The 15,000-nt window shown below is 39.6% G+C and overlaps 1 protein-coding gene across 7 annotated transcripts; it reads left to right on the top strand.

Annotated features, from left to right (window-relative positions):
• Window positions 1-1,207: 1,207 nt before the first annotated feature.
• On the top strand, window positions 1,208-14,003 carry LOC127376781 (B-cell receptor CD22-like). 7 transcript variants are annotated; one of them, XM_051424082.1, is made up of 8 exons: window positions 1,244-1,642; window positions 3,715-4,089; window positions 4,585-4,691; window positions 5,668-5,824; window positions 6,286-6,373; window positions 7,708-7,762; window positions 10,721-10,854; window positions 12,406-14,003. In XM_051424082.1, the coding sequence occupies exons 1-8, from the start codon at window positions 1,591-1,593 to the stop codon at window positions 12,461-12,463; spliced, it is 1,026 nt and encodes a 341-aa protein (XP_051280042.1). In that variant the 5' UTR covers window positions 1,244-1,590; the 3' UTR covers window positions 12,464-14,003. The 7 variants fall into 7 exon arrangements, with proteins under 7 accessions (XP_051280003.1, XP_051280030.1, XP_051280020.1 ...); XM_051424034.1 differs by having other exon boundaries at window positions 1,266-1,642; window positions 4,585-4,848; window positions 5,564-5,824; XM_051424043.1 differs by lacking the exons at window positions 10,721-10,854; window positions 12,406-14,003 and adding an exon at window positions 11,897-12,399 and having other exon boundaries at window positions 1,208-1,642; window positions 4,585-4,848; window positions 5,564-5,824.
• Window positions 14,004-15,000: the final 997 nt, after the last annotated feature.

A 15,000-nucleotide genomic window follows, 5' to 3' on the forward strand; every position in this document is an offset into this window, starting at 1 on the left:
AAAGGAGCAGAGCGGTCGAGGAGTGGAATAAGGAACGAGGAGATGTGAGATGTAACTGGGGGTCATGAAGTTGAAGATATGAGATATTAAAAATGACTGTTTTATTTTACACTGACTGGTGTCACTTTTACTTTTTGTAGAATCACTAACTAACTCATCACTTTTACATTTACAATTTTATTTACTGCTAAATTTGGTCAGATTTGAATTTAAAACTGTCCAATAAGCATATTTTAGATGTGAAAACACAATAATTGATTCAGTTTTAAAAACAAAGGGTTTATATTCCATTATATTATTATAATTCTGTCACAGTTCTGATTCAGAGACATAAATGCATCAGGAATCCAGAGTGCAGTGAGGTGTTTTGTCCACCAGGTGGGGATAAATACATGATGTGTTTGGCTTTTGAAATTCACTTTGGATCTTCTTCTTCTTTACATGCTAAAGTTGAACAAAGTCGAAGCATAATAAAAGTCTGAAAGTGATGTTTTGCAGGTGATACATTCCACGTGTACACAATGCTAACTCAAACAGCTACAATGCTAACTCACAATGCTAACTCAAACAGCCACAATGCTAACTCAAACAGTCACAATGCTAACTCAAACAGCCACAATGCTAACTCACAATGCTAACTCAAACAGCCACAATGCTAACTCACAATGCTAACTCAAACAGCCACAATGCTAACTCAAACATCACAATGCTAACTCAAACAGCCACAATGCTAACTCACAATGCTAACTCAAACAGCCACAATGCTAACTCACAATGCTAACTCAAACAGCCGCTCACAATGCTAACTCAAACAGCCACTGTGCTAACTCACAATGATAACTCAAACAGCCACAATGCTAACTCACAATGCTAACTCAAACAGCCACCATGCTAACTCACAATGCTAACTCAAACAGCTACAATGCTAACTCACAATGCTAACTCAAACAGCCACAATGCTAAAATGCTAACTCAAACAGCCACCATGCTAACTCACAATGCTAACTCAAACAGCCACCATGCTAACTCACAATGCTAACTCAAACAGCCAGCTAGCCAATGCTAACAGCTACAATGCTAACTCAAACAGCTACAATGCTAACTGGCTGTTTGTCGATGCTAACCTCTGGGTTGGACTGTTAGCAGGATGCTAATGTCTCTATGAGAGGTGAAACACCTGGGGACTGAACTCTCTTCCTATTGGCTGCTAGAGTCTGCTGAAGGTCTGAAAGTGCTCAATATGAGTGTTCAGTGAATGATGGTGCTTCCACACAGAAACCGTCTCTAAAGATGGACTCAGTCTGACAGGAAGCAGTCGATGCTTCGCTCTGTGAGGACGTTCCCGCTCAGAATATGGCGGCTGTAAAGATAATCTGTGGACGCTGATGTTAGGGAAGTGACGGCACGTTGCTGAAGCTGAAACTTGGAGATGTGGTTCACAGATGAAGTTGACGAAAGACGTCAAAAGAAAGAAAGAAAAAAGGGGGAAGTCAGAAAATGACCTTCATTTCCTTCATCATTTCACAGTCAGCCGCTCACTTTCCACTTTACACTGACTGAGGTCACAACTCTCAGACTCTCAAACTAAGGATGGCGGTTTGGGACAGAAAGATTCTCTGGGGCTTCGTGTTGCTGCTGGCAGGTAAGACTGAATGAATGATTTATATCTTCTCCTCTCCATGTCCACTCGGTTCTTCTTTAATGACCAGTTATCTACAAAGAGAAGGTGCGGTAGTTTGTGAGGAGAAGTTGGTGAGAGAAGTTCTCGGAAAAACAAATAAAAAAAGGGGGAAGTCAGAGAATGACTTTAGATTGAGACACACAGGCTCCAATTACCACATCATATTTATATTGTCAGAAGCTTTCTAAATAAACTTTACCTTCATTAGACTGCACTCTGAGACTGTATTATTATTATTATTATTATTATTATTATTATTATTAGATAATGTCTTATTGAATCAGAGGAAACTATTTTAGTCCCATCAAATAGTTTTTTCTTCCTTTATCGTGATCAATAACTAAATAGCCGGTGGTGCTCAGATGCTGATGATTGATTGATTGATCAGATATGGTTTAGAGTATAAAACTAACAGAACGTGTGTTTGTGGTTATTATGAGACTCTAAAGGTTTGTGACGGCTGCAACCCGCCATGATGTTGCTCTGTGAACAATGAGATGGGATGTTTTACGAGGCAGCTCTAGAATGATTATTTCTGACCTCTGCCTGATGTAAAGACATTTCTAATCTGTCGTTGAGTTACTTGTTAGTTAGGAAAGTAACTAAGTACATGGACTCCAGTAAGTCTGAGGTACTTGCAGTAAAGTACGTTCTGTATTTAAACCTCTGTAGAAGTCAAATAAAGTCAGTATATAAATAAAGTAAAATACTTTAGATTAAAAAGCTGCTGTCACATGATCACATCAATAACAATCAAATAAAATGCAGAATAATATCAGTTCTTGTTATCACTGGTTATCGTTATCATATTGTGATTATGAACTCACAGAAATATATTTATTCTGAACAAGAACATTTGGTCTCAGTAGAAATAAAGGAGTAAATCTAAAATAAATAAATAAAGCTGTTTTAAACTGTCATCATCATCATCTCACAATGTGTCCTACTGCAGCGGTCCCATTTTACACCCTCACAGAGCCTCATTAATGACGACTGCAGCTCCATATATTCATTATTATCTCATCAAAATGATTATTTATGTTTGTTCCCTGATGTTTCACACTAACTTCATTAATATGAATTCTTACAGTTTGAATCCTGATCAAACAGTTTTGTACGTCTGTTTTTAGAAACCTGGTTGTGTTGAAGTGTCTCTTAAGGTTCGTGTCCACAGGATCAATCATTTCCACACTTTACATTCATCATCTATATGAGCAGCCCTGCAATGCATTCTGGTAGCGCCGCGGTGGGGTTCGAGGTCTCGGCTACTTTGTGCTAATCGCTGGTGTCAAACCACAAATAGCTGTAAACCTCGTGTGGTGGCTCGCTGTTATCAGTGTGGGAATGGGTGAAGCAGCTGTTTCTTGTTTCACTCTGGGTGGGTGCTGATTATTACAGTAACTACAGTGTCAGTGGACGGATGATCAGTCAGTATAGAGTTATATAATATATACATATATATAATATGGAGCCTTATGGAGACTCAGTGCTGGAGCCTCTAGTGGTCGTTAGAGGAACTGCAGTTACTGCAGTGTTGGATTCATTCGCAGCCACGGAGGTTGCTGATTGGCTGAGATACATTAGGACGAGCTGGTTGTGAAAATGCTTTTGGGCTGATGGGACCAGAACTTCTGTAAGCTGGTGCCCTTTGTGTTTGTGCGTACCTCTGAGCCTCATCGTACAGACGTAGCCGCCGGGTAGAGACTGTAATGACGTAACAACTACTTCTGTAAAAGGAGGGCGGTCACCAACCAACAGGAAGTGATCCACAACCACACTGTGGATGGTCTTCTGGTACAACTATTAAACCCTTCCATACAGCAGAATACTGTCACATCTAATCAGAATAAAAAGAAGCTGTCTGGTTTATTTCTTTCTGTTTTTTAACCAGATGAGTTGCTGTTTCTGTGTCAGTGAAAAGGCCACGAATACAGTTTAATATGAGATCCAGTAACAGGTCTGTTAATCTCAGTTCACAGAGAGAATCAGAGAACTCAGTTTTTGATGTCAGTCTGTTCTATGTTTGTATCCAGGTGCTGGAGCTCAGAGTGTGAACTATCCACATCCTGTTTGTGCTGTTAAAGGATCCACTGTCACCCTCCTCTGCTCCTTCACACCAGTTAAATCTGTCATTAGAGAGAATGGAAGAGAAGTTCCTATAGTGATCGTCAGAGTCGTCTGGTGCCAGAACCATGAGATTTGTCAGGGCACCACCCCGTCTGTGTACGACAGTGAGTCTACAAACAACGACCGTCGTTACAAATATCTGGGAGACAAGAAGGGAAACTGCACTTTACAGATCACAGATATACAGAAGAGTGACGAGGCAACATTTCGCTTCAGAATGGAAGCAAATGACACCAGAGGACATTTTACTGACAAATCAGGAGTAAAAGTCACAGTCACTGGTAAGATCATCATCATCATTATTATTATCATTATTATTATTATTATTATTATCATTATTATCATCATCATCATCATCATCATCATCATCATCATCATCATCATCATTATTATTATTATCATTATTATTATATTAATATATTATATTGATACTACTGAGCATTAATGTTTGTAACCCTGAAGCCTGAGGTCTGAAGGTCAGAGGTCAAAGGGTTTAAGTTTAAGTTCCTGACAGAACCAGACAGACATATTCTGGTTCTGATTTTGAATACTATCATTAAAGGTCCAGTACTGTCAGACCTTCCTGCTGCCATGTTTCTACAGTAGTCCACAAGGGACAAACCAAACACTGGCTCTAGACAGAGGCTTTACATATTTAAGAGATTTCTTCTTCACTCCTCCAATATTTAGCTGTTTTCAGTTGGTTGCAATCTGGGATGTCACTAAATCCTCCACACTGATCCTTCAGGTAAAACTAACTTTAAAATGTATTTTAGATCCTGTTAGAATGAAGATAACCAGCTCCAGTGCAGACGGAGAGATGAGAGGAGGAGAATCAGTCACTCTGTACTGCACTGCAGTCTGCACTATCCACCAACTGGAGGTCACCTGGTTCAAAGACAACCACGTCCTCTCAGAGTCTGGCCCCGCCCTCCAGCTCAGCCCGCTGACTGCAAAGGATTCTGGGAACTACACCTGTGGTTTGAAGACCAACAACAGAACTGTGTCCCTGCCGTACAGTCTGCATGTGGAGGCTGAAGGTTTGTCTGAACGGCTGAAAACATTTTTCAGATTTGAAACGTATACATTTATATGATAAACATGTTCTATCGGGGAACCACACCGCAACCCTTTCCCCTACTCTGGTTATCTGTGTTACATTTATTTCTATGAAGTCTGATTGAAAATGTTAAATCGACTCTCAGTGGTAAATATAGACATCTGTATATTTGTTCTGATCTTTGCTAACAGCCAAACATTAAAGGTCAGCAGACGTAGCAAGCAGCTACTCTTACTGACTGCTCCAACAGCTCTCCGTCTGTCTGCAGCCTGTTATTTCACCAAGCTCTCTTTATCCAACCCACATTCACTCTGTCCTTTATGCTTCTGAGCGTCCTCCGTCAGCGTCCTCCGTCCTCTGAGCTCTCTCAGCCTCTCACATTAGCTCGGCCCATAAAAGCTGCCGAGCCTGACGGCTAAGCTAACTAGCTAACAGCAGCAGTTACTTTACTGTCCGTCAGGAAACTCTGTAAATCACAGAGAGTTGAAGCTGAGCAGCCGGAGGACATCAGAGGAAATGTTTTCTCCATAAAATCTCTCTCTCTATATATATATATATGTACTGTATATGTATATAATAAAAAAGCGTTATGCACCAAAGAGCTCAGAGGTACAGAGGAACCATTCACCCTGTTACAGTCAGTGGAACATCAGCAACATTTCTTTATCTAAAACTAACTTTAAAATGTAATTTAGATCCTGTTAGAATGAGGATAAACAGCTCCAGTGCAGACGGAGAGATGAGAGGAGGAGAATCAGTCACTCTGTACTGCACTGCAGTCAATATCCACCAACTGGAGGTCACCTGGTTCAAAGACAACCACGCCCTCTCAGAGTCTGGCCCCGCCCTCCAGCTCGGCCCTCTGACTGCAAAGGATTCTGGGAACTACACCTGTGGGTTGAGGACTAACAACAGAACTGTGTCCCTGCCGTACAGTCTGCATGTGGAGGACGAAGGTTTGTCTGATCAGTTGTTAGCTGAAAACATTTCAGGTCTGTGATCAATAAATTCTTTGGCCAGAAGAATCTGAAACATCTGACATATGATATCATCATCTTATAAAGTATCTGCTGCTAACAGATATCACAGAGCTGCAGGAGGGGGGGCACGTTCAGAGAAATAACTTTTATTATTATTTGATTATTTTATTTGATTATTTAAAAAACTTTTTTAAGTTGGGTTTTGTACAAAACCCAACTTTATTATCAGTGATTTGGGTGAAAGTGGATCAGATTTTATGGAGAGAATATTGTCTGGTTTTCATCCTCCAGCTGTTCTGACTCAACTGCTAACTGCTAATGTAGCTGCTGTTAGCGTGCAACCGAACGGGGCTCGGCAGCCTCCCAGTGAACACGGCGGACGCAGGCTACTGGCGGTAAATAATTTGCTGTTTTTGTCCATTTCACTTGTTTTACAGGAGGTAACATGTCTCTGATAGTTGGTGTGGCGTTCGGTGTCCTGCTGGCTCTGATCGCTCTTATCGTGGTCCTCTGCATCATCAAAAGGTGCTTTAATAAATCTGTCGACCTTTCACAGTTTGTATTTAAACCACTGGACTATTCTGTGAGCTGACATCAGGAGACGACTGTAGAATATAGTCACGATCGTTTTAGGGAATAATCCAAACAGATACAACAGTTAAAGGATATAATGCCATCTAGTGGTGTAGTTGTAGATCACAGTTCACCGTCCCCTCCCACGCACAAAGTAGAAACTACAGTAGCCGCAAAACACCCTGATCTAGATCCAGTGTTTGGTTTGTCCACTCTGGGCTACTGTAGAAACATGGTGGTCCAACGTGGCGGACTCCGCCAGAAGAGGACCCACTCCCTCTGTAGATAGAAACAAAAACACAACAGCTGATTATACGCTAATAAAAACATACTTATGGATATTATCTTACAGTAATGTGACACACTGGAGCTTTAAGAACTCTGGTTGGTTTTAATAAAAATCATTCAGATGAAGTAGTGAGACACAAAAACCTGTCTCACCAGCTGGCTTTAATGGCTAATCGACATGTTGAAGTCGGAGAACAGACTTTAGTTTAGTTTTTAGTATTTTTGTTGTTTTACTTACACACTGGTGACCTACCTCAGAGGACCTGACTTAACCAGCTGTTAACCAGACAGGTTGCTTCAAAAAGGGTATAAATAAATTAAGAGTTTACCCACTTCTTCAGGCACCTCCACACCACTGGATTAGAGGTAGTTTTACTTTACTTGAGTATTTTCATTTGTTCTATATCACACTAATACTGCACAGACCTTCCCCACAGTGCCTGAATTGGACCAACAAAGGTTTCAGTGCCTTAATTCAGCACAACCCTGATCAATACTGTTTGTTCAGCATCGAGTTAGTTCTGTGTTTACAGAGGCACAGTTACGTGGGCGATAATTAACCCTACTCCAACCGTAACAATATTTCTATGGCTCTGAATACCAACCAAACTAATGAAGGCAATGAGCATTAGCCAATCAGAGGCAGAGCGGTGGGCACCTTTGTGCTTCAGGGTGCTGACTCAGCAGGAGGTGACGGCACGCAGTAATAAGTCAGGGTCCTCATGTGGACAGAAATCAGGAGTACTATTTGACTTTGCTTCAGCTCTGCTGCCAGTGGAGTGATTTCTGTGTGTGTCTATGTAGGAATTATTTATTACTCCTGGATCATTTTGTATATTAGGTTTGTTTTTTGTGACTAAACCCGTTATGATGTGTTGTAAAGTGACAATTAAATGACCGTGTATCCTCATATGTTAGCCTTTGTGCCACTTTATATTCTCCTCCTTTACTATATGTGGCTGCTGTGTGTATTGTTATTAATGGTCATATATTTGCAGGAGGCGGGCTGCAGATAAGGGTCATAGAGCTGTGGGAGGTGAGACAGAACAAAAGGTGAGTTACTGACGGAAGAACTGGCTCTGATTGTTAAAAATGATAAAATATTATAATACAGAGAATTGTATAAAAATACCAAAAGGTCTTTCCAGTTTCTCATTATAATGAGGAGCTGTTACACAATCCTGTTCACGTTATAACGAGATAATTTAATTATATATTACACACAAATCTGATTTCTCCAGCTGAGTCTGATTGTAACATTGATCTCAATGCATTTACAGTTACACTCATTTGTAAAACAGTTACACTCATTTGTAAAACAGTTCTGCTACAATAATACAAATAACTGTCTGTAAATGAGTGCAAACTATCCAAAAAATATAAAATAATAAGTAGAGACTGGTGTTTGAACTTTTAGTTAAGTAGGATTTTAGTGCTGGAAATATTTTCTTGTTGTGTTTGAACGTTGACTTTGGTCCTCCTGTCAGATGATGATGCATTAAAGGTCCAGTGTTGGGATTTAGTAGCATTGAGCAGTGTAGTTGCAGATCGCAACTCCCTCACCTCACCCTCCCCTTCCAAGCGTGAAGGAGAAACTACGGTGGCCACGAAAACATGTCCAACGTCTCTCTCTAGATCCAGTGTCTGGTTTGTGCCTTCTGGGTTACTGTAGAAAAATAGCGGTTAAACATGGCGGATAGTGATGGGAATTGATAAGAATTTAACGATTCCGATTCCATATAGATATTGCTCATTGATCCGATTCCTTATCGATTCTCTTATCGATTCTCTTTGGGTGAGGGATTAAGTACAAATGTGTTTGTTTGTATTAACTCACTTTAATATCTGATCAGAGGACACAGCACAGAGTTTACACAAATTATGTGTAGCAACCTCAGAACACACCTAAAAGTAGGTGAGCTACTTCTCAAAGTAAAGTCGTCATCATTGTGATGACCCCACCCCCCTCTGGTTGGTCTGGGTCTTTTTCCCTTCTCTCCAGGAGAGTGGCAGAGGGTGTGGCCATTAGATGGGCTATACCTGGTGTGTCCTGAGTGCTGCTCTTTATAAACGGCTGGTTGGTGATCATCCTCCCCTTCCACTCAGCACGTTCCTGGTTTGTTGTGGTCTTTGGAGACATGCACCACCTTTTGACACACACACTTCACCCATGTCCACACACTCCCTCACTACACTACTGACCTCACTGACGTACATATACATATTGTGACTTGTGACAGTGAATATTGTTTAATTAAACTTCTTTTTGTTTAGAACATTTACAAACTCTTTGTGGTCCCCCTTCTTTGTCATAATCCTAGAGCAGGTTCATGACAATGAAATTTGATGGACAATGACAATGGAGATTATTCGTACAGTAAAAGTCAGACAGGACCTGTCCTGCCTGGAGAGTTTAAAGTTTCCTTTGGCATGAATAACAGATGGCGTCCAGTTAGCTCCGCTGCTGCTTGACTCACTTGTGTCGCTAGGTAGTAGGGTATCAAACACGCGACAGTCCTGCAAATGAATTGCATTGTGTGGCCAAATGTGTCTGCATATTGGAGGTAGTATTGTCCACTTTTCGCGTGAAATATAACCAAACTTTAGAGCGCTTCTGCCTCGACGCCATGTTTGCTGCGTTCTGAACCAAAACAACGCAGTGCGTGTGTGACGTCATGACGCATTTGCAACAAGCGGAATCGATAAGCGGAATCGTTAAGCAGGCACGCTAAAGCGCCCGGTATACTCGACGCAGACCAACTTGGTGACGTCATGGGAGCGCCGTGACTATCTATACTTGCGCGTGGTGGTCGCGGCACTAGTTGCAGTCTTCTCCTGAACGGAGGTTTCGCTAGTGAGGAGAGGCTAGCGAATTTGCTATTTCTACGCACTAGAAGAAAAAAAAGGTTTTTTTCTTTTTTTCAAATCGGTCGCGGAGGTTCTTCCAAATTTTCCAGCATATGTCCTCCTCTTTTCCAACATTCATGGCGATTTCTCGAGGACCCGCTCCATCTGTAAATAAAAAACTATTATTAATTGTTTAATTATTTTATTCTTATTCTTATTATCAGCTGATTCGACACTAATGAAAACATAGCTATGGATATTATATTAATGTGACACACTGGAGCTTTAAAGGGTAAAAAGACATGAAGGATTTAAACAGACAGATCCCTAAATGATAAATGGTTTTAATAACTTCATATAAAACTTAACAATAACTTAATATAAAGTATAAAATATTTCAGATTCCATAGACTTTAGAGAACCTGGATTTATGGTAGGGGAGAGTGGGGTAAGATGAGCCATTTTTCATATTTGGGATCACTACATCAAGGCAATCATAGTTTTGTCGCTAACTAATATCTGCATATATTTCAGGATGTTGAGCATCCCTTCAAACACAGAATGAGTGTAAACCTAACTGTTGTGATAATATAGCATGTCCAAAAAAAGTGGTCTCGTGGCTCAACTTACCCCACACACGGGGTAAGTTGAGCCACAAGACCACTTTTTTATATATTGAGCATAGGAGCGGGGTAAGTTGTGCCGTATCCCTAAAATGATCTATTTTGGTCTAAACACAATTCTCATGAAACTTATGATAGACTAAATTCACTTTCAAGAGTGAAAAAGAATTTTTTGGAAATAAATATCTAACCACTTTACCCATGTGGTTCTTACATTGACAGACTCCATGAAATGATGCCTCCTAAATATTTGGTCACATGATCAATGTTTTTTTACCATTTCCTAGCAACAAGGGGTGGCTCAACTTACCCTACTCTCCCCTACAGGCTGTGTGTGTAAAGATGTTTGTCTGTCAGTGAGTATCACCTCCAAGCAGAAATACCTGTTTCTACTCATTGTGATGACTGAAATAACTTTTAGTCCAAATAAATTTAGTTTTTTACTGAACCAACTAATCTGTTAATCCACCTCGAACAGATCACACATTAGAAACTTCATTTCTGCCTGTCTTTCTCATTTCCTGCTGTTTGTGGTTCTCAGCATCCTGATAACATCTACAGCAACACTCTGATAGTCGCTGAGGAGGAGGAAGGGGGTCAGCAACCCCAAACCAGTAGAGCTGAGGACGAAATCAGCTACGCCTCTGTCCAGTTCAAACAGAAGAAGCAGGCGAGGTACCGAAGAGACTCTATTTGTTAATGAACCCTGTGAAGCTTTTTCCCAGCCCAGTCAGGGGGGACCAGTGCAAAGCAGTTCTGGTCCATAGAAAACTTCCTGTATAAAGAGGTTATAACACTATATCACACTCCATCAGGCTGGTTGGGTTATGGTTGATTACGTTGGGCTAGAGTTGGGTTAGCCAATGATGGTAATGGTTAACCCCATTTGAGAAACTCTGGCTTAATTCATGCATAAAACACAATACAAAGTGCTTTACATAAAATATGTTCCAGATCTGTTTAAGACTATCAGAGTTCCTTAAATTCTTTCTGGTGTTCCACAAGGATTAGTTTTATGTCCTCAGCTGTTTGTAGTTTCAGTGTCTGTACCATGAAATACTCCAGTGACCTGCTGCCTACTGATGGCGTTAACAGAGGTCAGTCAGACATTTCACTGCAAACAAACTGTTTGTCAATGATTTGGATTCGTTTGTTCTCAGTATTGGTTTTATTTTAGTGCTTGAACAGACTGGATGATGGTGCAGCCGCACTGTGAACTGGCTGCTCCTCATTTCAAACACAGTGGATGTCTGAGTCGTTTCCTTCTGCTTTATTTTCATCAACTCACTGTGAAATGTGACTTTTATGTAAAAAAAAAAAAAAAAGGGGGGGAAGTTAGAAATGTTGTTGCCTATCTGACAGATACTAACATGCTAACAGCAACATACAGGCCTATCCGGGAACCACTAAGATGACTGCTGTTAGCTGCATACTCGTGAATGTACAAACTATCGCTGATTACTGTGATACTGAAGAAACAGGATGATTCTCATGCACTTTCTGAGGTTTATTGTGGATGTACATCAGGGATAATGATGTTCTCAGGAAGCGGAAGTCACACTGAACCATGTAATACGTGTTTTATCACAGAAACAGAATCAGTTCTGTTGCCACGTAGGTTTCTCAAATAGGAATTTGTTTTGGTATTTTGGTTCATAACAATGATAAAGATTGTAGGAGAAAAATATAAGTACTGCAAGTCAAGAGACATAAATAGCATCCTGATAACATCTCCAGCAACAGGAAACCAGCCGAGCTGTGGGCGCCGTCAGCTACGTCTCCGTCCACTTCAAACAGTAGAAACAGGCCAGGTACCGTACAGACGGACTCTGTCGTGGTCCAACAGAGCTTCAATGTGCAGGTTTAACCTTTGACACCAAACAGCTTAGAGGAACTTAATAATGATAATAAACCTTATTTATAACTTGATTCATGCGTAAAGTTCGTGTTGGTGTTTAGCAGCCAGCAGCGGTGACGTACTGCGAGTAGAGCTGTTCACACACAATCACATGTTCCAGATAAACAGTAAAATATGTTAGTGAACAGATATCTCTGCTCTCCATTAGGGTTTATAGGTTTACTGTCTGTAGTCCAGGTCTGCTGCTGTAGCCCACTGTGGGTTCTGTCTGTTGAAACTGTTGCTTGCACATAGAGAGCCCTTTCTCTTCCTTTCCCAGATGACACAACACTGTCTGCTGACTCACTCTGTGTTTCCTTCTCTTTCAGACCGGCGGAGGAAGCAGAGGATGCCATCATCTACAGTTCAGTAGCAGGCAGAGGATGAAGTTACATCTCGTTGGCACCCACAGTCCATCCAGTGACACGATGAGTCAGTTTATCTGATAACGTTCGGAGGTGTCAGTAGGTGGACGTAAGAGGTAAAAATGATCCATGAAAACCGGCTGTGAAACTGCTCGGTGAAGTAAATATCTATATAGAGACAGATGTGTTATCTGTGTGTACAGATCAGCAGTCTGTATACAGATCAACAGTCTGTGTGTAAATCTGTAAATATAACATGTCTTCCACAAGATGAAAAAAAGATTTGCAAACTCACAAAAATATTTTACAAATATAAAACAGAACAAAGTAAAATATCTGTGATACATTCATCTACAAATAAATATAAAGCATTTGTTCCACATCACAGAACGTTAGTTCAACATATACCAGTAACATATAAATATCATCTACAAATACATACATATATCATATAAATACATATATACATATATATACATATGAACAGCTCTCTGAATCATTTCATTAATTCAGACTTTTATCGTGTTGTATTTATTAAAGGCAGACTCACTGTAGGAAGATAAACACTGTCTGTGTGGACGCCACAGCTCTTCAGTGAGACAGGTGACCACATGGGACATCATTTTATCTTTTATGGTCGTATTGAATGATGTCCCACATATTGAATGATGTCCCACGTATTGAATGATGTCCCACGTATTGAATGATGTCCCACGTATTGAATGATGTCCCACATATTGACCACTGCAGGTGGTCCAAACCATGAACTGTGAACCTAACGTTTATCCTCACTCTCTCTGTACGTCCGAAGAGATTTGGGAAAGTTGCATTCAGATAAAATATATAATTAAAGCTGCAAGCAGTGTTGGGTGGGACCTCGCCATCAACCTACGTCGGGGCCTGCATGGTGGTCCCCCGCCGCAGCCACTCCATGCCACGTCACCCCACGCCCAAGCCCTCATCACCAGAAACCGAGGAAGACCCTAACCCTAACCCTAACCCTATATAGTAATATAGTATAATAATTAGGGACCTTACAGTTGATATTGGCTCAGTCCCTAATTATTTCCTTCACCTGCTAAAGGAAGCTGAGACCTGAACAGTGTTTGCTACTGAATCAGAGGTCAAAGGTTAGAGACGTTATAGGTAAAAGACATTGCTGTCCCACTTCGTGTCACTATGGATCTGAAGCTCTCTGATTGGACGGTTCTCTTTCTCTTTATGGACGCAATCTGGTACTTTTTAATTTTTATCTATGAGGTAGAACTATGCTTCATTGTTTTTATTGATTATTGATCATTAGGAAAGCTTTGGACTGAAATGTGTCTGTATCACTCGTACGTATTTATAAGAGCCCCCAAAAAGACTTGCTTTAGTTAGTTTACTTACTTTATTTTTGTGTTAATATTCTTTGTTCTTTTGTGTAATTTATTGTTTTTATGAGGTCTTTTCATTGTGCTTTTGTAAGAAAGAAAATAAAATTGAATTTGATGAAGATAATGAAAGTATTGGAGAATTCCTGCTTCAGTTTCAAAGAAATAAACAGTTTTATGTTTAAAACACATCAGTTCTGCCATTTGATTTATTTTTATCTGTTTTTTACTTCTGTTCTCGTAATGAATACACATTAACTATAAGCAGTAGTTGAGTAACCGTGTTTTGAAAGGCAGCAGAAGTAACTGGGTGGAGGAGCTCACAACACTTGAGACACAGAAAAGGAGAAGTGAGAGTTTCTTTCACAATGTGAGTCTGAAATAGAACTGGAGACAGCCGGAGAATAAAGTGCGTATTCAGGTTATACAAGTAAAAACTCTGATATAATATATAAATATGTAAATTTAAAGTCTTAAAATGTCTTCTTTTGTTTTTAGAAACCAAAATAAAATATCAATAAAAGTTAAATGAACAAAATGTGTTTGTTTGTGTAAATACTGCCACCAATCAAACACTGGGTTGAGCTCTGTACTGTTTTAAATATTAAATTAAATATTGTTTAATAATCTTTTATAAATGAGTCTGTTCCATTCACCCTGCAGGGGTGGATATAGACGGGTGGCACAGTTAGAAAATACCTGGCCACCGCAGTTTGGTGTCAAATGCTGATGAATTTAATTAATTAATTAAGATTAATTTTGAAAAATAACATGTTAAAAATGGAAATTAAAATATGATTTAATGTTCTCATTTTACTATTCAATGCTAATGTGCCACAATGATGTTTGTGACATTATTCAAATGTTCACATATAAAGTTTCATTCCAGTGATTACTTTTGTTTTTGATATCTGTTTTTGAGACGTGTGCTAAATATATATTAATATAATAAGTATTTATTCATAAATCACCTGTATACATTACAGAGTTCACATTCTTCCTCATCAGTTACAAATATCTCCACAAGTCTTCAGTCAGATGGTACAGTCAAACATATGAGTCATGACCGCCATATAATCATTGTTATATATATATAATATATATATTTTATATATATATATATATATATATTATATATATAATGTATATATATTATAAATATATATACATTATATATATTTATAAT

The sequence above is a fragment of the Dicentrarchus labrax genome, unplaced genomic scaffold (genome assembly GCF_905237075.1).
Source record: "Dicentrarchus labrax unplaced genomic scaffold, dlabrax2021, whole genome shotgun sequence".
Taxonomy (NCBI): domain Eukaryota; kingdom Metazoa; phylum Chordata; class Actinopteri; family Moronidae; genus Dicentrarchus; species Dicentrarchus labrax.